This window comes from Nelusetta ayraudi, unplaced genomic scaffold (genome assembly GCF_046127955.1).
Source record: "Nelusetta ayraudi isolate G7.1 ecotype Tasmania unplaced genomic scaffold, CSIRO-AGI_Nayr_v1 ptg000022l, whole genome shotgun sequence".
NCBI classification, from domain to species: Eukaryota; Metazoa; Chordata; class Actinopteri; order Tetraodontiformes; family Monacanthidae; genus Nelusetta; species Nelusetta ayraudi.
Window position 1 is genome coordinate 914,419 of NW_027466072.1, and position 22,139 is coordinate 936,557.

At 40.1% G+C, this 22,139-nt stretch overlaps 5 protein-coding genes across 5 annotated transcripts; 2 read left to right on the plus strand and 3 right to left on the minus strand.

Moving 5' to 3' along the window:
• Window positions 1-13: 13 nt before the first annotated feature.
• LOC142889328 (complement C1q tumor necrosis factor-related protein 3-like) lies at window positions 14-1,193 on the minus strand. Its single transcript, XM_076027995.1, has 3 exons — window positions 1,036-1,193; window positions 536-661; window positions 14-424 (listed from the first exon to the last, which is right to left on the minus strand). The coding sequence occupies exons 1-3, from the start codon at window positions 1,037-1,039 to the stop codon at window positions 141-143; spliced, it is 414 nt and encodes a 137-aa protein (XP_075884110.1). The 5' UTR covers window positions 1,040-1,193; the 3' UTR covers window positions 14-140.
• Window positions 1,194-4,528: 3,335 nt separating this feature from the next.
• LOC142889323 (putative C-type lectin domain family 20 member A) lies at window positions 4,529-7,786 on the minus strand. The gene is made up of 5 exons (XM_076027989.1): window positions 7,708-7,786; window positions 7,269-7,634; window positions 6,388-6,729; window positions 4,810-4,904; window positions 4,529-4,692 (listed from the first exon to the last, which is right to left on the minus strand). Exons 1-5 carry the CDS (start codon window positions 7,742-7,744, stop codon window positions 4,576-4,578), a joined length of 957 nt encoding a protein of 318 aa, XP_075884104.1. The 5' UTR covers window positions 7,745-7,786; the 3' UTR covers window positions 4,529-4,575.
• Window positions 7,787-10,012: 2,226 nt separating this feature from the next.
• LOC142889329 (collagen alpha-1(X) chain-like) lies at window positions 10,013-11,170 on the minus strand. Its single transcript, XM_076027996.1, has 3 exons — window positions 11,028-11,170; window positions 10,743-10,865; window positions 10,013-10,594 (listed from the first exon to the last, which is right to left on the minus strand). The coding sequence occupies exons 1-3, from the start codon at window positions 11,029-11,031 to the stop codon at window positions 10,311-10,313; spliced, it is 411 nt and encodes a 136-aa protein (XP_075884111.1). The 5' UTR covers window positions 11,032-11,170; the 3' UTR covers window positions 10,013-10,310.
• A 3,875-nt stretch (window positions 11,171-15,045) lies between these two features.
• On the plus strand, window positions 15,046-16,719 carry LOC142889246 (complement C1q-like protein 4). Its single transcript, XM_076027873.1, has 3 exons — window positions 15,046-15,203; window positions 15,579-15,701; window positions 16,010-16,719. Exons 1-3 carry the CDS (start codon window positions 15,200-15,202, stop codon window positions 16,291-16,293), a joined length of 411 nt encoding a protein of 136 aa, XP_075883988.1. The 5' UTR covers window positions 15,046-15,199; the 3' UTR covers window positions 16,294-16,719.
• A 1,344-nt stretch (window positions 16,720-18,063) lies between these two features.
• On the plus strand, window positions 18,064-21,816 carry vbp1 (von Hippel-Lindau binding protein 1). Its single transcript, XM_076028001.1, has 6 exons — window positions 18,064-18,222; window positions 19,349-19,473; window positions 19,572-19,638; window positions 19,732-19,830; window positions 20,017-20,155; window positions 21,094-21,816. Exons 1-6 carry the CDS (start codon window positions 18,142-18,144, stop codon window positions 21,168-21,170), a joined length of 588 nt encoding a protein of 195 aa, XP_075884116.1. The 5' UTR covers window positions 18,064-18,141; the 3' UTR covers window positions 21,171-21,816.
• Window positions 21,817-22,139: the final 323 nt, after the last annotated feature.

The window sequence follows — 22,139 nt, forward strand, 5'->3', positions numbered from 1 at the left end:
CAGACATGTCAAATTCTCTGCAGGTATTTTAATAATTGCAAGCAAAAGGTAAAATCATCATAACACAGATGAAGCTGAAGCTTTGATGTCACAAATCTAACAAAAGATTGATAGATATGTTTTACAGCCATCGTTTTGTCTCACTCTTGAGCAATCAGGAAGCCACTGAAGGTGGTGACATCTTCATATGCATGAATGCAACATTGTGCAGGCAGTTGCACAGACACCCGATCGCCAGCACTGAGCTTCAGGATGGCAGTGTTTCCTCCATTGTCGCAGTATTGAGAGCCTGGCTTGGTGTGGTCAAATGTCTTGATGATGACAGACTGATTCTTGACCAGGGACAGCCCTGACATCTGTGTTTTTTTAGCCTGATAGAAGAAGGAAAAGAAATAACTGCCTGTAACCGGGGCTCTGAAGATGCCTGTTGGCAAAGGAAAAAAATTCATTAGATTTCTGCAGTTGTTCCAAACGTTCTTGTTTAACACTGCAGCATCAGTTGTTGCTGTGTGGAGAAAGAGGGTGATGTATTTACCTGAAGTTGGATCATAGGCATTACCGACGTTTGTAATTACTTTGCTAAATTCCAAAGTTATGTTCTCATCGAAGGGTCCATGCTCGTGTCCCATGGCTGCCACTGCAGTGAAGCACACCTTTGCAACTACAACGAGGAAGAAAGTTTCCATGTTACAAATTTGAGTCCCTCAATAACTTCACATGAAAAATCTAATGCCATGTTGATGTATTAAAGCCTAAATGATTAGAATTTCCACATGGTGGTGCTACTGAGAGCATTGCTGGTGCAGATGTTCTCTGGTAAAAAAGTTTAAACGTCACAATGTTCGCGCTGACATCAGCCAAGCAAATCATGCAGTTACATTGTTTAACAGAGACATTGACTACAGCAATGGCTCCGTTTGGTTGCATTGTTATTAGCGTTGTAATTATCTACTTTAAATTCTTGAATTTGCCTGCACACTGCCCAGTGCCACCACGGCCGCTGTTGAAGGTCCAATAAGAAAGTTTTCAACTTACCCATCTTTGCTGATCAGTCACTGTTGTTGGCAGTCAGGCTAACTGTCTCTGCTCGTGTTGGCTCTGCTTCCAAAGCTGTGAACTCCAACATCTCGGCTGCCTGCTTTTATGTTGCTCCGTCGCTGTCGATGTGTCGTCATGAGCCCCGTGAAATTCTGGAGAATCTTGGTAGGTAGGAGTGTGGGTTGAAAAAGAAATTGCATCGATAAGGGAAAAAAAAAAAAAGCCACCTTGCCCTGTTGCATCATCTTCACTTGCATCACCAAGTATTGAGACATGTCAAGAATGCTCTGCAGAAAAAAAATGGATAAAGCAAAGGCCATCATAGCTACACCCAAATATGTTGGCTAAACAAAGAATTGACCCGCTGGTGCATGTTCCACTACTTTCTGTTGAACACTCAGTTCAATGCATTTAAGCACAATTATTAAGTAATATACACATGTATGGTCTTCAAATCACTGGCCTTTCTATATTTTGTACAGTTGCGTATTTACAATGTGTCCAAAAATATTTCACTACGCATGCAAACAGTGCATCTGAAACTTTATATGATATATGAATAAGAACCGTTGTCTGGGCAGGAAAACCAAATTACTTTTATTGTACTGTAAACATGCACTTTTATTATTAGATTTACTGGAAGTAATTAAGCTTTTACAAATATAAATAAAAATAAATAAATCAGGCCAAATTTTTCACACTGGACCCTTAAGGATTTAAGAAGACTGTTTTTGTCCGTCGGTGTCCAAACATTGTCTCGTGTTTTCAACTTCAACTGTTTGCATCATACATACCGCAGGATTTCAAAGTATACCTGCATTGTGTTCATTTTAGTTTAGCATTTAAAGCATTTAAATTGAAGTCTGCTTTATTATTTATTTGAACAACGGTAAAGAAAAAAGAAATTGCATCGATAAGGGAAAAAAAAAAGCGCCACCTTGCCCTGTTGCATCATCTTCACTTGCATCACCAAGTATTGAGACATGTCAAGAATGCTCTGCAGAAAAAAAATGGATGATGCAAAGATTGTTTGTGAGAATTGACCCACGTGGTGGCAAAAGTCTTACCATCAATTTTACAATATCAAATACATCATGAAAAATTAAACCTGCAAACAGGGTTGATGTGGCTGAGCCCACCCTTGTGACCACATACCCTGGCCAAAATTCTTGTGTTTCAACATGTCAATGTGTCAAAGACAAACACATTTAAAAGATGCAAAAAAACAAAAATAAAAATGTGTTTTTATGACAATTAAAAACAAATTAAATTTTTTTTTTCTTTTTACCCAAGGGGGGAGGGAAGAAAAATTAAAATTAAAATTTTAAATATTCATTCATTTTAAAACAAATTTATTTTGCTTTCCTTGGAGCATCTTGCTAAAACATCCAGTTTTGACCTGGATGGGCAGTGCACATGGTGTCTTTACCAAAAGAAATTGCACTCAGACACATAAGAATGATATTAATGCAATAAATCACAAATACATGGACCGTCCAGAAACTTAATGAGCAATACTTCAGAAGTGTTATTTTGCATTGAACTCCAGTGCGTGCTATGGCACCATGGCTCCATGGAATATTGACAATGTCCTCCCTACCACAGTTGTTGCAGTTTAAGGTCAGACAGCAGATGACATCTAGGGAGCTGCACTTCCTGCTGTGTTTCTTCAACTTCTGCTAACCTTTAAACTTGTCCCTTTCTCCCTCTTGTCATCTTTTGAACTTCTCTTCTGTAGAACTTCTGATCAACTGCTGTTCATGATCCAATTACTGCTCAATCATTTACGGGGCTTTTCCTGTAATCAGAATTGGTTTTAAACACGAAATATGAACGTTGGCTCATTGGGCAGTTTTGGCGGTTTCCTCACTGTTCTCCAGATCATTTGTACCCCACCAGGTGAGATCTTGCACGGAGCCCCAGGACGCGGGAGATTGACAGTGATCTTGTATTCATTCCATTTTCTAATAATTGCTCCAACAGTTGATCTCTTCTCACCAAGCTGTTGCCTATTCTTGGTTGGCTCATCCCAGTCTTGTGCAGGTGTATAATCGTGTCCTTCGATAGCTCTTTTGTCTTGGCCATGGTGGAGAGGATTTGCAGTCTGATTGTTGAAGGGTGTGGCCAGGTGTCTTTTATACAGATAACACGTTCAAACAGGTGCCATTAATACAGGTAACGAGTGGAGGATAGAAGAGCTTCTTAATGAAGAAGTACCAGGTCTGCAAGGGCCAGAATTCCTGCGTGTTTGTAGGCGCTAAATACTCATTTTCTGCAAAAATTATACAAACGGATTCTTTGAAAATCATACAAAGTGGTTTTCTGGATTATTTTTCTGTCTCTCACGGTTGAAGTGTACCCAAAATGAACATGACAGACCTCTCTCATCTATTTTAGTGGGGCAACTTACTTAAAATACGTTTTAGTTATAACTACAGAAAATAATCTCATTCCCAGATGTTGTGGTTTGGTGCTGAGTGTGTACCACAACAGCTCCCCAGTAACTGATCATCAGGGCTACATTTCTAGTTTGTGGACAATGGAAATGATAAAACTAGGGAGTAATAGCACTAAACCCCACAGAACCAAGCTCTGCACCTTGGGGGTCAGGCTTTCTGCTCTGCTGCTCCCAGTCTGTGGAAGGCCCTCCCAGACTACCTGAGGGCACACTTTTAAACAAGACCTTAAAAGTCACGTTTCAAGAAGGCTTTTTACCCAATTGATGAACTATTTCACTTTATTGGTTTGTTGTTGGTGTTTTTTTTTTTGGCTTATTTACAGTTCACAAGGAGAAAAACACAAAAAATGCACTTTTGAACCTGCCCTGCGTGTGTTGCAATTGGCAGTCTGTCTGGCTGAAACTTGCAGTTTTGACCTGGTTGCAACAGTGCATGTACAGAAGGGAGTATGTGGCTTGTGGATGACGGTTGTAACCTCATTCTTGATGCAATACATTGTAGATGCATGAATTTTCCTTAGACTGCTATATTGCTGTGCATATGTTAGCAGACTTCCTTGCTAATAGACACTACTGTATCTTATTGAACTGGGTCTTTGAGCAAAAATGTAGGTATGGTGGAGATGTTCTCACTCGTGTGTGTGTGTGTGTGTGTGTGTGTCTTGTGTTTGGCTCATTATCACTTTTGGTCTTTTTGTCTTTTGTCAAATTGTTTTTAAGTCAGAATTGTATTTATTTTTGCATTAATGTAAAGGATAAAATAACAATAACAGAAGCATTCTATTTTAAAATGTCTTAAGCCGGAACCAACAGAAGAGAATAAACAACCAGTTCAAAAATTACAATTTAAAACATTAAATGAACATTAACATTCAGTTTGGCCTTGCAATGTTGGTATTACTTGAATGCTTAGTAGTTATCAAATTGCAGACGTGATTACATGTTCTTCCCCCACACCAACAGCATGGCGGCAACAAGACTTATGATTCAGTTGGATTATACCACTGGTGCAGTGTGAATAGTATGGCTGAAATATAGAAAAAGATCAACAAGGTGAAAAATAATGTGTGGAGAATTGATTACACACACTTTTTGAGTTCTTTTGCAGACTCCTGTTTTGTCTCCTCCTTTGAAAAGCTCCTCCAGCTCAGTTTGACATCTTTCGATGCGCCTTTCTCTTCCAGCCCCCTTTGAATCTACACAGCAGGCAAGAGAAATGACAAGGGCTGTCACTTCATCCGTTGCGACGCACAGTGAACGGCAATGAATTCAATGAATTGTCACAATGTGCAGACAGACATGGGGACAGTCACCTGGTTCATGACTGACGCAGCCACAGCCGGGTCTCTGGGGACTGGGGAGCCTTTAGTTGCCAGCTTGAGTTGCACCAAGTGTCTCCTCTGAGGATCTGCAAAAAAAGAGAAAACAAACATTCTGTCAACACACACATGCACATATAATTTATTGATGCATGTTCTAGTCGTGCAAATCACACAAAGCAATAACAACAGTGGCTTGTAAATCCTGGTATCTACTACTGGTATCGCTCATCAAGGACAGTAAAAAAAAGAACCAGCGACTTCTGTTCTGGCCCCGTTCCTGTTCACTCTCTACACTGCAGACTTCACCCACAACTCAGCGAAGTGCCATCTGCAAAAGTTCTCTGACGACTCTGCCATTGTTGGCCTCATCACCCATGGGGATGACACGGAGTACAGAGAACTGACCCAGGATTTTGCCGACTGGTGCCAGAGAAACCACCTCCAGCTTAACGCAGGAAAGACCAAGGAGCTGGTGGTGGATTTCAAAAGACGCAAGCCCCCCCCCCCCACACCGGTAAACATCCAGGGAGTGGACATTGAGATTGTGGAATCTTACAAGTACCTGGGTATCCACTTGAACAATAAACTGGACTGGTCACTCAACTCTACTGCACTCTACAAGAAGGGACAAAGCAGACTCTTTCTGCTCAGGAGACTCAGGTCTTTTGGAGTGGAGGGGGCTCTTCTTAAGTCCTTCTTTGACTCTGTGGTGGCATCAGCCATCTTCTTTGGAGTAGTCTGCTGGGGAAGCAGCATCTCTGCTGCTGACAGGAAGAGACTGAACAAGCTGGTGAAGAAGGCCAGCTCTGTCCTGGGCTGCCCGCTGGACCCTGTGGAGGTGGTGGCTGACAGGAGGATGATAGCTAAACTATCTTCTCTGATGGACAACACGTCCCACCCCCTGCAGGGGACCCTAACAACACTGGAAAGCTCGTTCAGTGACAGACTTCTTCACCCGCGGTGCCTCACGGAGAGATACCGCAGGTCCTTTCTTCCTGCAGTGGTCAGACTCTATAATCAACACCAATAACCTCCCCAAACCGGACTAAGTGCAATAACCCTCCATCTATTTATTTATAACGTGCAATAATTACTCAGCTGCGCATATTTTCACTGTTTTTCTCTGTATAGGCTCTTGTTTATTTACTTTTTTACTTTATACTGTTTTGCACTATTTTAGGTTATTTTTATATGCTCTGTTCACTTTATTCTTGTTTGCCCTATCTTCTGGCTGTTGTAACACCTAAATTTCCCCGTTGTGGGACGAATAAAGGTTTATCTTATCTTATCTTTCATGTTGCAATCAGCAGTTTGATGCAGAGCACAGTTTGCAGTATCTCCGACATCCTGCATCAAACAGTTGGCAATTTTTCAACACGTGGGCACAACTGTCTTTTTTTCTCTCCCAGCCATGTCACTTGCATATGAAACTGGTGTCCATTTATTTATTTATTTTGTAATTTTCCATCTTGCCACAAGAAGCCACTGAACAAACACTTATAATGTTAATAATAATAAGGTCATTTTACTAGCAAATATAAAAGTGGGACAGGAGACCAATGTGTTTACCGCTGTGGCAGAAGAAGGAGGCGATTTTGTCACAATTCATTTTCATCAGTCCATGAAAGCCGTGTCCAAAATCAAGTGCTCCACAGTAATCTTTAGAATCTTGGTGATACTTCCAGGGCAGGAACGAGGGCTGACTCCCATCCGACCACATCCAAGACTGCCGCCGAAGCCCCAACCACGCTGCGTTTCCGCTCAGCATTGTCTCTAGCTCCTTATTTTCCTGCTGGTTCTCCACTCTCGCCAGGTCCGTGAACTTTTCCTTGCAGTAAGCATGAGCGTCAAGCCAAGTCATGGAGGAGTCACTGACCAGCACGAAACGCCGAAGAATATTAGTTTCCGACGCTGCAAAAGACAGGAGCCGTTTATGACATGTTATCAGAAAGATATTTCATCAATAGCAAATTTCTCTGTGTCATGTGTTGGAGCGTATATTTCTGCACTAATAGGCGAGTGTTTCAACGTTGCCAGTTTTGAAGAGCTTCTTCTCGCAAAAGAATTGACGAGGCTACAAATAAGATTAATCAAGATTTGTACACAGTCAAATGCGTAGCAAGCACTGCGCTTGGAGAGTCGATGCTGCACCTTTCTTTCTTTGCATATTGTTTTTTTTTTTTTTCAATTGTTGCTCTCATCGCACGGTTCTGTTGCTGCTGTAACTTCCCCCACTGTGAAATAAACAAACTCTTATTCATCTCGAACCACATGCAAATGAGCGCCATCATCCGACACGAATTTTAAGATCGAAAACAAGCTAATCTTTTAAACTGAATTTATTTATGTTTCGACTTTCAAAATTCTTTCACGTTTTAGGAGGTTTCATTCATACATACTGAAAATCTGTCCTCAAACACAAAATGTACTTGCACAACCCGTTATTTTACCATTGTAGCAGATAAAATTCATCTTTCTCTTGCAGCTTGTGGAAGCCCATTTCCCAGTCGATTCGACAATTCCACAATTAGAATGATCTGGTTGCTTGCTTGCCCAGTTCCAGTAGGCCCTTTCTCCTTCGTGGTAGTCGCCATAATCTGAGAAAGACCAGGTCCATGATTTGTGCAAGCCTACAAAGGAAGCGTTCTCTTCAGACCCAGTCAGATCTGCAAGTATCTCCAGGTCCTGCACATCATTGACAGTGGCCAAATCGGTGTAATGACGTCTGCAGTATTTCTGCGCATTCGGCCAAGTTCGTGCCTCGTCAATGAAGTAGTACTGTCGGACGTGCAGGGAGAATGCGGAGCAGCGCAGTCCTGTTGACAATACAGTGTGGGGTTAGCCAGACAGAAGCTTGTAGAATATTGACAGTGGTGCTATATATCTCACCTGAGAGTACCAGCACAATGAACATTCCACAGGACATGATCCGTGGCCTCTGTGTCTAAGAGAACCTGCAAAGAAAATGTGAGCAATTCCTTGAGACAGAAATGTATGAAGTGATTGTTAGAATGAAACTCACCTGCGGTGGAAAAGACTGCTGATTTCTCATTTAGGATGACTGAGGGCAGATCTCTCTCCCGCCTTTTAAAGCAAGGCAACATCAATATTCAAAACAGGTGGTGCGCAGTGTATCTTGGCGTAAGTGGCCTGTGTCGTTTGTATAGTTATTCTAAAAAGAGTGTATGTGCCACACTCTTCAGAAATTATATAAATCAACAAAAAGGAAAACAAAACCGTGAAGGTGTCTTTTATATTATATTTATTTAATAAATATACCTTTACATTGTATTCTAGATTTTCAAAAAAGTTAGTATTCAATAATGATAATTAAAGCACCACTTAATTTTAAATATAAGATTAAAATGGAAGTGGAGTTATTTTACATATACATATAAAAAAATATATATAATCAACTGCCTGTCTTAAATATTGATGAGATAAACAGAGGGAATGTTGGAGTTCCATCACTGTGGGAGCCAGAAACACGTTTTGTCTTTTTGTTCTATTAATGGCAGTACTATACACAGTCAGTGCGCATTCATTTTAACAACTTGCCCAAAGCCAATCGCATTTACGTGAACGCTTCCCTCAATGTTTGCCCTGCATGGTTTAGAGAGCGACCTCTCGGAATGCAAAGCACATGGAAACGGTAGGTGAGTCAGAACTGATGCAAAGCTCTGGCAAAGCAGAGTTGGATTCTCATTCAACAGCCATGAGTTTTAGAGAGCGAGATCAGAGGGGACAGAACGAGGAGGAAACCTCCTTGTACCAAGGTTGCGAAAGGCCAGAAAACAAGTTGCTTAGCATTTTCTAATGAGTACTCTACAATCAATGTCACACCCAAGCAAGTCAAGGAAATGTGGTCTAGCTCTTAAATGTCAGTTGAGTAGGTATGGGATGGTGCGTTCCACCCCTGCCTCTCTCAGATGATCAAGTGTCCAAAGTGACTGCCTCAAGGTCAGGAAGTGACAACTGAAGTGACAACTTGAAAAGCCGTTGCTTCCACAAACCATCGTGAGGTTTTCACAAAATTCTTATCCAGGCACTTCAAGACAATGCAACTTTATTTGTATGGCACCATTGAGACATACAAAATTCATTCAGCCATTGAGGTTCCAGACCAAGACCAGCAGTAAAATCAATCCTTTGACTCACTGGGAGCCAGTAGAGTGATCGAAGAACAGGTGTAGCATGTTTTTCCTTCTTGTGTACGTGAGAACTCTGGCTGCAGCGTTCAGAATTAGCCGACTGATGGATTTCTAGCCAGACATACAGTATGAAGATGAGCTTTGCATAGTGAGCAAAATAACGGTTTTGCAGATACGAGCGGGAGAAATGAGTTTCCTCCGAAGGGTGGCTGGGCGCACCCTTAGGGACAGGCTGATTGCTCGGGCACCCTTAGGGACAGGGCCGGGTCATCCAGGAGGAGCTTGGAGTAGAGCCGCTGCTCCTCCACAGTGAGAGGGGTAGGCTGAGGTGGCTCAATGGAAATGTTGCCTCTGCTGCCTGACTCCGGAGAGGCGGCGGAAGATGGACGGGGATGTGTGGAAGTCAGTGCAAAGTGGCTGTGGAGAAGGTGCTGTTTCTAATGAGGCATATTTGCATGGAAGTGAGTTTCCTTTTGCATGAAATGTAAGCAATTGGTCATTTAGAATATATTCAAATGCTTCTGGGTCAGCCGTGACCTTACCAGCGCGTCACCTCATTTTAACTTTATGTGTGGACAGGGCCCAGTTTTTTTCTTTTTGTGAGAAGGCTCTCAGCTGGGCCTTGTCTTGTGTTGTTGTGTTGTTGTGTTGTTTTGACAGTCTCGTCTCCTTGTATATTCTGTACTTTACTTCCTGTTGTCGCCCCTTGATTTCATCACCTGTGTCTCGTTGTCAGTCCTGCCTTTGATTGTTCTCACCTGTGTTCCCCTGCCCTCTTGTAGAAATAGAGGGCAGGGGAACCACTGGTGGTTTGTGAATGTGTTTTGACGTCAGGCAGGAGACCTTATGGGAGAACAAAGAGGAGATTTTTGGATGTAGTGACAGAGGTTGTGACAGAAGAGGATACAGAGGATTGGGTGATATGGAGCAGTTGATTCACTCTTGGAGAAGGAGAAGTGCTTGTAGGTCGAAATGTTCCTATTTTGCAAAATCATGAGCAAGTTCTTGTTCTTGACATCAGAAAGCAAACAGTGACAGTCAGATTCTCTGCAGATATTTTATTGATGGCAAGCAAAAGGTAAAGCATAACATCGATAAAACTGGGAGGAGGCAATTTGTCCTCATGTTTTCATCATGGCAATTGCAGCCAGTAGATCACAGGAAATCGGATTATGTTAAGCATAAGAAATATTAGCATGATCAGCATGGTGAAGTTATTCTGTTTGGTAAATATTCAATTAGGTGAAAGTATAGTTTTTGAAATGATTGTTGCTTTGCGTTCTCAAATCTAACAAGATTGACAGATGTTTTGTTTCTCTGCCATCATTTTTCTCTCACTCTTCACTCTCCAGCAATCAGGAAGCCACTGAAGGTGGTGACATCTTCATATGCATGAACGCAACATTGTGCAGGCAGTTGCACAGACACCCGATCGCCAGCACTGAGCTTCAGGATGGTAGAGTTTCCTCCATTGTCGCAGTATTGAGAGCCTGGCTTGCTGTGGTCAAACGTCTTGACGATGGCAGAATTATTCTTGGCCAGGGACAGCCCTGACATGTGTGTTTTTGGAGCCTGGTAGGAGAAGGAAAAGTAATAATAGCCTGCATCCTTGACTGTGAAGATGCCTGTTGGCAAAGAAAAAAAAAAATCATTAGATTTCTTCAGTTGTCCAAAACTTTCTTGTTTGAATTTCTAATTTGCAGTCATTGTTAGTTCTTGAATTTCAACACTGCAAAATAAATTGTTGCTGTGTGGAGAAAGTGATGTATTTACCTGAAGTTGGATCATAGGCATGACCGATGTTTGTAATTACTTTGCTAAATTCCAAAGTTATGTTCTCATCGAAGGGTCCATAGTTCCGTCCCATGGCTGCCACTGCAGTGAAGCACACCTTTGCTAAAGGGGAACAAAAGTCACATTGACTACAGCAATGGCTCCGTTTGGTTGCATTGTTATTAGCGTTGTAATTATCTACTTTAAATTCTTGAATTTGCCTGCACACTGCCCAGTGCCACCACGGCCGCTGTTGAAGGTCCAATAAGAAAGTTTTCAACTTACCCATCTTTGCTGATCAGTCACTGTTGTTGGCAGTCAGGCTAACTGTCTCTGCTCGTGTTGGCTCTGCTTCCAAAGCTGTGAACTCCAACATCTCGGCTGCCTGCTTTTATGTTGCTCCGTCGCTGTCGATGTGTCGTCATGAGCCCCGTGAAATTCTGGAGAATCTTGGTAGGTAGGAGTGTGGGTTGAAAAAGAAATTGCATCGATAAGGGAAAAAAAAAAGCGCCACCTTGCCCTGTTGCATCATCTTCACTTGCATCACCAAGTATTGAGACATGTCAAGAATGCTCTGCAGAAAAAAAATGGATAAAGCAAAGGCCATCATAGCTACACCCAAATATGTTGGCTAAACAAAGAATTGACCCGCTGGTGCATGTTCCACTACTTTCTGTTGAACACTCAGTTCAATGCATTTAAGCACAATTATTAAGTAATATACACATGTATGGTCTTCAAATCACTGGCCTTTCTATATTTTGTACAGTTGCGTATTTACAATGTGTCCAAAAATATTTCACTACGCATGCAAACAGTGTATCTGAAACTTTATATGATATATGAATAAGAACCGTTGTCTGGGCAGGAAAACCAAATTACTTTTATTGTACTGTAAACATGCACTTTTATTATTAGATTTACTGGAAGTAATTAAGCTTTTACAAATATAAATAAAAATAAATAAATCAGGCCAAATTTTTCACACTGGACCCTTAAGGATTTAAGAAGACTGTTTTTGTCCGTCGGTGTCCAAACATTGTCTCGTGTTTTCAACTTCAACTGTTTGCATCATACATACCGCAGGATTTCAAAGTATACCTGCATTGTGTTCATTTTAGTTTAGCATTTAAAGCATTTAAATTGAAGTCTGCTTTATTATTTATTTGAACAACGGTAAAGAAAAAAAAGAAATTGCATCAATAAGGGGGGAAAAAAAGCCACCTTGCCCTGTTGCAAGTATTGAAACATATGAAGGACGTGCTGCAGGAAAAAAAGGATGATGCAAAAGTCTTCCTTCAAACATCAATTTTACAATTTAAAATATATCATGAAAAATTAGATAAATATTTTTTGTGTTTCAACACAAACAAATAAAAAATGTGTGTGTGTGTGTGTGTGTGTGTATATATATATATATATATATATATATGTATATGTATGTGTATATGTATGTATATATATATGTATGTATGTATATGTATATGTATATGTATGTATGTATATGTATGTATATGTATATGTATGTATGTATATGTATGTATATATATGTATGTGTGTATATGTATATGTATATATATGTATGTATATATATGTATATGTATATATATGTATATATATGTATGTATATATATATGTATATATATATATATATATATGTATATATATATATATATATATATGTATATGTATATATGTATGTATGTGTATACATATATATATATATATATATATATATATATATATATATATATGTATACATATATATATATACGTTATATGTTAAAATTGTTAAAAATCATGTTATCCTGGAATGTAGGAAGTTGGATTATCTTCATATATCCCCATTAATGAGCTACATCTCTACACAATGTGGCACATTTACAGGGATCTGATGGCGGACTGTGACAGCCCTGCCCAAACCTAACAACACGATGTGGTTCTCAGATGTTTTCTGCCTCTCAAGGCAGCAGAGGAACGTGGGAGTGGCATCGAGACACCTGTGCTGGTGCCCCCCCATAGGTGTCAAGCGTATTTTCATCCTTCTTTGTTCTTTTTACACCTGACAACACCCTACATCCTATTATTCTCACACCCTCACTCACACTACTGATGTGACTGACAAACACACTCCATATATATTTTGTTATTTTCTTTATTTATCTATTTTGTTATAATAAAACACTTTTTGATTTATCGCAATCTGCAGTGTCCCTCCTGTTATTGTCACAACCTTCGAGCCGGGTTAAGAAAGGACAAAGGAATAAAAATGTATGTATGTGTGTTCCACTCATCAAGCAGAGAAAAGTAAGTATTGGGATTTATTTGCAGTTAATGAGCATTTATCTTTGCATACAGAGGTTTTCCACTTAAAATGACAGAGGGACTGCAACATGGTGAAACACACACACACACACACGTTTGTATTGTAGCTTGGACATGGTGTGTGACAGCTTAGACATGAGCAAGATGTGAGATCAAGTTGGACATCAGAAAACAAGGATTAACCCTGGAGTGACTTCTGTCGAGACTGAACGTTGAAATGGAAGTTTTCAGGGGCCATTTATCATTTTTCACATCACATTATTTAATAAATATTAACTACACTGGTGGGGAAAGGCTTTGGGACACCCTTAAACTTGTACGATCAATCTAAAATATTGTCATGAATAATTTTCAAATCTTCTTCCTGTGATTCAAATGGCTACATGGTGTGGTTTCATCAGAGAGAGACAAACAATGTTTCACAAGGAGAAAAACACAAAAAAATACACTTTTGAACCTGCACTGCGTGTGTTGCAATTGGCAGTCTGTCTGGCTGAAACTTGCAGCTTTGACCTGGTTGCAACAGTGCATGTACAGAAGGGAGTATGTGGCTTGTGGATGACTGTCCTAACCTCATTCTTGATGCAATACATTGTAGATGCATGAAGTGTCCATAGATTGCTATATTGCTATATATGCATATGTTTGTAGTAGGCTTTCATGACAATACACACTACTGAATCTCAGAGACTGGATAAATGTAAATATGGTGCAGATAGTCATTTTGACCTGGTTAGGGTTAAGGTTTCTCAAACTGTTTTTGAATTAGAATTTTAGGTAGCTGTTTTGCAAATAGGGCGACACGGTGGCGCAGTGGTTAGCGCTGCCGCCTCACAGCAAGAAGGTTGTGGGTTCGATTCCGGGCCTGGGACCTTTCTGTGTGGAGTTTGCATGTTCTCCCTGTGTCTGCGTGGGTTCTTTCTGGGTTCTCCAGCTTCCTCCCACAATAACATGCATGTGAGGTCAATTGAACGTTCTAAGGTGTGCATGTGAGTGTGAATGGTTGTTTGTCTCTATGTGGCCCTGCGATGAACTGGCGACTTGTCCAGGGTGTCACCCTGCCTTCACCCTAAGACAGCTATATATGTATGTATATATATGTATGTGTACATATATATACATACATATATATATATATATATATATACATATATATATATACATATATATATATATATATATATATATATATATATGATGTATGATGCTGTATTTTACTGTAGAAACTTCATGTATTGGCTTTACCGTTGTTCAAATAAATAATAAAGCAGACTTCAATTTAAATGCTTTAAATGCTAAACTAAAATGAACACAATGCAGGTATACTTTGAAATCCTGCGGTATGTATGATGCAAACAGTTGAAGTTGAAAACACGAGACAATGTTTGGACACCGACGGACAAAAACAGTCTTCTTAAATCCTTAAGGGTCCAGTGTGAAAAATTTGGCCTGATTTATTTATTTTTATTTATATTTGTAAAAGCTTAATTACTTCCAGTAAATCTAATAATAAAAGTGCATGTTTACAGTACAATAAAAGTAATTTGGTTTTCCTGCCCAGACAACGGTTCTTATTCATATATCATATAAAGTTTCAGATGCACTGTTTGCATGCGTAGTGAAATATTTTTGGACACATTGTAAATACGCAACTGTACAAAATATAGAAAGGCCAGTGATTTGAAGACCATACATGTGTATATTACTTAATAATTGTGCTTAAATGCATTGAACTGAGTGTTCAACAGAAAGTAGTGGAACATGCACCAGCGGGTCAATTCTTTGTTTAGCCAACATATTTGGGTGTAGCTATGATGGCCTTTGCTTTATCCATTTTTTTTCTGCAGAGCATTCTTGACATGTCTCAATACTTGGTGATGCAAGTGAAGATGATGCAACAGGGCAAGGTGGCGCTTTTTTTTTTCCCTTATCGATGCAATTTCTTTTTCAACCCACACTCCTACCTACCAAGATTCTCCAGAATTTCACGGGGCTCATGACGACACATCGACAGCGACGGAGCAACATAAAAGCAGGCAGCCGAGATGTTGGAGTTCACAGCTTTGGAAGCAGAGCCAACACGAGCAGAGACAGTTAGCCTGACTGCCAACAACAGTGACTGATCAGCAAAGATGGGTAAGTTGAAAACTTTCTTATTGGACCTTCAACAGCGGCCGTGGTGGCACTGGGCAGTGTGCAGGCAAATTCAAGAATTTAAAGTAGATAATTACAACGCTAATAACAATGCAACCAAACGGAGCCATTGCTGTAGTCAATGTCTCTGTTAAACAATGTAACTGCATGATTTGCTTGGCTGATGTCAGCGCGAACATTGTGACGTTTAATCTTTTTTACCAGAGAACATCTGCACCAGCAATGCTCTCAGTAGCACCACCATGTGGAAATTCTAATCATTTAGGCTTTAATACATCAACACGGCATTAGATTTTTCATGTGAAGTTATTGAGGGACTCAAATTTGTAACATGGAAACTTTTTTTCCCCCTTGTAGTTGCAAAGGTGTGCTTCACTGCAGTGGCCTCGAAAGGAGGTGTATATGGACCTTTCGATGACGACATAACTTTGGAATTTGAAACAGCAGTAACTTCCAATAAGGCCTATGATCCAACTTCAGGTAAATACGCCACACTCATTATTTTGTGCACATCAAAAAGTGATGTAGGACATGATCATTTTTCGCAGCAAAATAAAACAACAATTTATTTTCATAGTTATGTTGCAAACATCCAGTTTTTGCCAGCTATATCAAAAAGTGTAAGACACAGATTTTTCAAAGAACTTCATTACTATTGTTATTATTATTGTTATTATTATTCATACATAGAATTATCAATTTTCCCCACAAGTTTTTAGAGTAACTTTAATCCATCTCATCTATTTAAAATCTATTTTAATCTAATAAATGCACTTCTCTCTCCACAGGCCTCTTCACAGCCCCTACTAGTGGCTCTTATTTATTTTCCTTCTTCTATCAAGCCCCGAAGAACAAACCGTCAGGGCTGTGTCTGGTCAAAAACCAACAGGTCATTGTCAAGACGTGTGACAAAAATATTCAAGGCTCTACACACACCGACAATGGAGGCAACGTTGCCATCCTGCACCTCCGGGCTGGTGACACTGTGTGTGTGCGCCTGCTTGCTAAGTGCCATGTCACTGCAACTAACAGGGTCACCTCCTTCAGTGGCTTCCTGATTGCTGAAGACTAGAAGAAAACAACGGCTCCAAAACCCATTCGACAGCTATGAGTTAAAGTTTTGTTGAATTAGTGGAGCAAATCTAGCAATCAGATATGACGCTTTAAGCTTCACTAAATTGGGTTTATTTGGTTGTCAAAAGCTTTGAAAAACTTCAATTAAAAAAAAAATACGGATCAAAATGCGCTTGTTCTGCAATCTGTCTTGCTCGCTCAGCTTTTTCTAGGATAAATTGTCATTATTTAGTCAAGACGTGAGACTCTGGAGCAGAACACCTTCCTGTGTATTTGTACATCCTATTTGTGGTGACAGTAGATGTGTCCCCTCCATACCTCAAGCAAAATCATGTACAACCTTTCAAGTGAGCCAACTGTCTTGTCTATGTGATGCTGATTTTGCCTATTGCTTTCAATCAATAAAACATGTGCAGAGAATCTTTCATCACCCCTGGTGTCTGACTTCCATCTCTTGGTATAACTGCAGAAAAGCTTCTGAAGATTGTGGGTGGGCACCCGACAGTATAAAAAAAAAAAAAAAAAAAAAATCTCGTACTGCATGTGTGGTGGAAAAACAGTGCTGTGAAGCAGCAGCCCCAAGTCCTGAAAGGTGACTTTACTGAACTGTTGGATACAATCAGCTGTCTGAGTGAGACTTTGTTGGTCTTGGTGTACGGATATTTCTAAGTGGAAGCTGTATGCTTCAAGCATGTTAGTTAGTTTGAAGCTCATGGATGCCAACGAGCTGTTAACTTGTTAGTTAACAGCTCACTGGCATCAGTCATTTTTTTCCAAGTCACCAAAGACAGCAGCCATTAAGCCACTCTAGATGCCTCCATAATGAATAACTATAGATCTGTGTATGTTCAACATTATAATAATAATAATAATAATAATAATAATGATAATAATAATAATAATAATAATAATAATAATAATAATAATAATAATAATAATGGGCGACACTGTGGCGCAGTGGTTAGCGGTGCCGCCTCACAGCAAGAAGGTCGTGAGTTTGATTCCGGGCCTGGGACCTTTCTGTGTGGAGTCTGCATGTTCTCCCTGTGTCTGCGTGGGTTCTCTCCGGGTTCTCCGGCTTCCTCCCACACTCCAAAAACATGCATGTGAGGTCAATTCAACATTCTAAATTGACCATAGGTGTGCATGTGAGTGTGAATGGTTGTTTGTCTCTATGTGGCCCTGCGATGAACTGGCGACTTGTCCAGGGTGCCACCCTGCCTTCACCCTAAGACAGCTGGGAGAGGCTCCAGCAGACCCCTGTGACCCCGAGCTCAGGAATAAGCGGGTATAGAAGATGAATGAATGAATAATAATAATAATAATAATAATAATAATAGAGAGCAGGCCTTTGCTGAGGCTCAGTCCCGAATAATAATAATAATAATAATAATAATAATAATAATAATAATAATAATTATTATTATTATTATTATTATTATTATTATTATTAATAATAATAATTATTATAATAATTATTATATATAATTATTATTATAATAATTATTATAATAATAATAATAATAATAATAATACATTTTATTTGAAGGCGCCTTTCTGGCACTCAAGGACACCGTACATGGAGGAAGTTGTTTTTAACCAGCTCAACAACTTCTTGAATGAAAGTGGAAATGTTGATAAATGTCAATTCGGCTTTGAACGTCAACACGGCGCTGAAAGAGCTGTGCTGAAAGTGTCGTATTCGTCCTGGTTCTGCTAAAAACCAGACGGATTCTGTTCGAAACTACTAACTGCAGTTCCAGCAAATCGCCACTGGAGGCGGACAAGTCTTCGCCCTCCTGCACACTTGTACGTCAGGGAAAGGAAGGAGTAGTCTCTCTCCAAGATGGCGACGACCATAGACAACAGCAATGCTGTCCAGGCGACAAAGAAAAAGCACCTCGGCATTCCCGAAGCCGTGTTTCTGGTATGTTGAATCCCATCCTACTCACACTGTCATGTATATAACAACTCATTTGGGACGCACGATAGTACTTGAAACGCGGTCGGTTGGTCCTTGCCATGGGCTCGATCGCTACGTTAGCACCACAGCTAACGGGATGTGTCCGTGAAGAAGGCAGGGCGGCTGCGCTCGTCCATGTATGGAGACGAAGGAACCATGTGGCGGCTGGTTCTTACAGCGAATGCACTGTCACCGTTTTGGTGCACTTCATCCCAGTCACTCACTGACTTTTGCGCCGCCAAGTCGTACATCAGAACTAAATTGTCATTGTATTTGAAATTAGCATTAGCCTTGCCTAACTCGACCTAACCTGTTTTGTGAAATATAATGATGCTCGACTAATTTTAGCCAAAGTTATTTTGTAATTTAGCCAAAGTTTTTCTTTCTTTCGTCCGTTGTTGTATGAATTTTAGGATAGGAAAGTGTCTGTTTCCATTTATAATATTACATAATACAATGGTACGTGTGTCTCTTCTTCTTCTTCTTCTTCTTCTTTTTCTTCTTCTTCTTCTTAAAAAATACACAAACTTTGTTAGGGGGCGTTTTGGACTTCTTCCGAATAAATTGCCCACAGTAAAACTATTACAAACTAATTCTGGAATGACTTGTACGTTGTATAGGTTGACATCACTGCAATTGAATTTCTATTTAAACCAGTAAAGTAAAGCCACGTTTATGTTGCGTACAAAATCTAGGAGTGCAAGGTGACTTACTTGCTTACGTTCTGAATAAAACTAACAATTACTACCAAAGTAAAGCTCGTGTGAACGAGCTAAATAGGGCCAAGAAAACATGAGAGGAGCAAATTGAAGCCAGAGTGAGCTAAATCAAGATTGTGGTAATACTTTGAGGGAATGTGAACTAAATTAACCCATGTCTTGGTCTTGTTTTATTATACGCATAGATTTTATTGAACATAATGTCATAATTATTTAGACTTATATTTTAAACTATATGCCTATAGTTTTTAATATTTGATTCACAACATAAATCATCAACAACTGATTTTTGTTTTGTTTGCTTGGTTTTTCTTTTGATCATATGTTGTGAATTAAAACACACTGACACACCTTGGTTGCATTTTTTGCAGGAGGATGTTGAATCTTTTATGAAGCAGCCTGGCAACGAGACGGCTGAAGCAGTCCTGACAAAGCTAGACGAACAATACCAGAAATACAAATACATGGAGCTCAATCTGTCTCAGAAGAAACTCAGGTACCGTCCAGTGTGTGCATTCCTCTCACGGGTGTTTGCGTGCGTTAATGAGCACACATGGCGCCATGGTTTGCTGTTCACTGCCTCCTCTTGTGCAGGTTGAAGAGCCAGATCCCGCAAATCACACAGACACTTGAAATCCTGCGACACATGCAGAAAAAAAAGGTGCGTATATCGGCACAGGTAGGCGTCCCGATCTTGTTGAAGGTGTTTTTCCTCCCGAGGCATTTTTCCAAACGGCTGCCGTTCTGTTCACAGGACACGACGGAACCCATGGAGACACACTTTCTATTGGCTGACAATGTTTACTGCAAGGCTTCAGTGCCACCGACTAACAAAGTTTGTCTATGGCTAGGGGTGAGTCCAACTCAGACGTTCAATTTGTTTTCATTTTCAAGTGTGTTTGTGTGTTCATTTGTTTTTCATTTGACGCGTTTACTGGTATTGATAGTAGGACTTAGAAACATTCGTCTCTTGAGCTTTTAGATGGATTTCTATCGTCACTGCTGCCACTGATACTGCTTCACTATTGTCCCCCCGAAGGCCAATGTGATGTTGGAGTACGACATCGACGAAGCCCAGGCACTCCTGGAGAAGAATCTCTCCACTGCCACTCGAAACCTAGAAACGCTCGAGAACGATCTGGATTTCCTGCGAGACCAGTTCACCACCACTGAAGTCAGTATCCTTGCACTTTGTTTAGCCCATCCCCACCAGGCATAAGTAAGTAAGTAAGGAGTACCTTTACTTCATTCCGGTTCTTCAGAAATTCTCCCAAAAAAAGAGAAGGAGAAAGAAATGATCTGTTACATTTTCCATGTGCCACTTTTTGACCCTCTCTGCTCTGTAGCCGACAGAATTCAACCAATTGGACACCTGCAGGCAGCAACAGGGTCCAATGTAATGTGTGACCATATACCATATAGTGTGTGCAGTGCACATAAACGGTGGCAAAACCAGGGATGCTTAGATGGAGTCGGATGATTCTCTTTTGAAGGGAACGGTATTTATCAACGTTTCTTAAGCCACGTCACATTTTTTACATTGGAAAAAAAAAAATCACACTTAACCACCAACTAAAAATGTTATAAAATTCCACTTTTTAGCCTAATAATAATAACAACATATACTATTCATTTATTTATACTCAGTCGGTGTGAAAGCGGGGCCTGTTTAGCTGCTCACAAAGCTGATACCCCGGGAGGAAAACAGGCTCATGTTCCTTTTAAAGCCACTTGACAATTGAATCTTAATTTAATTCTTTCTTTTTTAGACCAATTGGGGGAATTGGATGATTTTTCACAGCACACCTGGCATTATCTGACGTTACAGCAACACTGCCCTCAAGGACAACTATTTTCCACTGTTAGACTTAGAACAAAGTTAGATGAATGTCCTGTTGAAATGGTAGTGAACAGTATTTACAGTCCGAGTTTGGCTTAGGCGAGTCATTCATTCATTCATTTCCGTTTCTTTCACATATCTGACAAAAACAAAAACAAGAACACATATATGTGTATCACAGCTGATGTCTGCCGCTGGCTTTTAAAAAGGACTATTGCAATCTAAATGTGTCTGTCTGTCCGCCACTGTTGTTCCTTAATTGGCTCCTCCCCTCAGACATGGCCCGAGTCTACAACTGGGATGTGAAAAGGAGGAGCAAAGAAAACCTCTTGAAATCTGCAAACAAGTCTTAATATTGACAGCGCAACGTTCACAACACCTCTGCCATCTCCTTCTTAGTCAACAAACACAAACGTCTGAAGAGAAGAAAGCATATTTGAAATGTTGCAAAAGGTTTGCTTTAATCAGTGCGATCATTTTGTGTGTGTTGAATATTGGAGCTCAAATTTCCACGTCTGTTTCTGTTGATTTGTTACTTTTTAAAGTATTTTTTCAAGTAAAACCTAGCAAGAAAAAAACAAAAGGCAATGAGGCAATTTTTGTATTATTTTTATTGATTTGTCTGTTGTTGGCCTCTCTGGCAGATTGTGTTTGAGGGTTCATCTCTTCTCCTCTGCATTTCCTTCTTGTCCTATGTTTTGGCGTTTCAGCCTCCGACTTCCAACTTTGCTTCACACGTTGGGCGACTTTAATACTTGAGTCGCTCTTCTTAAGAATCTCGCTCGTCGCGTTTGAAATTCAGGCTCTTAGGAGTCCGGACAGATTGACTGAAGGCCACCGCATCTTCCTCTTCCCCTTCCCACTTCTTCCTCTTCCTCCGTCCCTTTTTACTTACCACCCTTAACCTGATGTCCTGACCCTGTGCTCTGTCTGTATTTATTTGTCTTTCACTGTATTCACTGAACAACGAATGAAGTAAAAGAAGACATCTTTCCTGCTGCTATTTGCATTTGTCGCAGGTTGGTTAAAAACAGACTAATTGTGTTAGATTCTACAATTAAGCACTTAATTCCTGGCACGAATGCCCTCAGTGAAACATCTCTAATGCTAAAAAGCTGAATACTCAACTGTTGACCAAGAAATTGCTTCCCATCATTTAAAAAAACAACTTATTTGAATGATTAATGCAGTTTTTTTGAGACTGACTTGGACTGAAACTTCATGAAGATCGTCGTGAATAAATTCAGATTCGGCCGAATCGAGGAAGGAACCCAACTTGCCACACTGCATTGGGAAGAAAATGAGTGGTTTTGAATGTGGCT

What these genes read in the sequence shown, in the direction of transcription:
- LOC142889328 (XM_076027995.1), bottom strand. An exon ending in TGCCTATGATCCAACTTCAG is followed by an intron (nt 425 to 535) that starts GTAAATACATCA and finishes CTTTGCCAACAG; the next exon opens with GCATCTTCAGAGCCCCGGTT.
- LOC142889323 (XM_076027989.1), bottom strand. Translation starts at nt 7,744, where the DNA reads ATGTCCTGTGGAATGTTCATTGTGCTGGTACTCTCAG. An exon ending in GAATTTTATCTGCTACAATG is followed by an intron (nt 6,730 to 7,268) that starts GTAAAATAACGG and finishes TGTCTTTTGCAG; the next exon opens with CGTCGGAAACTAATATTCTT. An exon ending in CTCCTTCTTCTGCCACAGCG is followed by an intron (nt 4,905 to 6,387) that starts GTAAACACATTG and finishes CTTTTTTTGCAG; the next exon opens with ATCCTCAGAGGAGACACTTG.
- LOC142889329 (XM_076027996.1), bottom strand. An exon ending in TGCCTATGATCCAACTTCAG is followed by an intron (nt 10,595 to 10,742) that starts GTAAATACATCA and finishes CTTTGCCAACAG; the next exon opens with GCATCTTCACAGTCAAGGAT.
- LOC142889246 (XM_076027873.1), top strand. An exon ending in GGCCTATGATCCAACTTCAG is followed by an intron (nt 15,702 to 16,009) that starts GTAAATACGCCA and finishes CTCTCTCCACAG; the next exon opens with GCCTCTTCACAGCCCCTACT.
- vbp1 (XM_076028001.1), top strand. Translation starts at nt 18,142, where the DNA reads ATGGCGACGACCATAGACAACAGCAATGCTGTCCAGGCGACAAAGAAA. An exon ending in GACACATGCAGAAAAAAAAG is followed by an intron (nt 19,639 to 19,731) that starts GTGCGTATATCG and finishes TTCTGTTCACAG; the next exon opens with GACACGACGGAACCCATGGA. An exon ending in GTTCACCACCACTGAAGTCA is followed by an intron (nt 20,156 to 21,093) that starts GTATCCTTGCAC and finishes TCCTCCCCTCAG; the next exon opens with ACATGGCCCGAGTCTACAAC.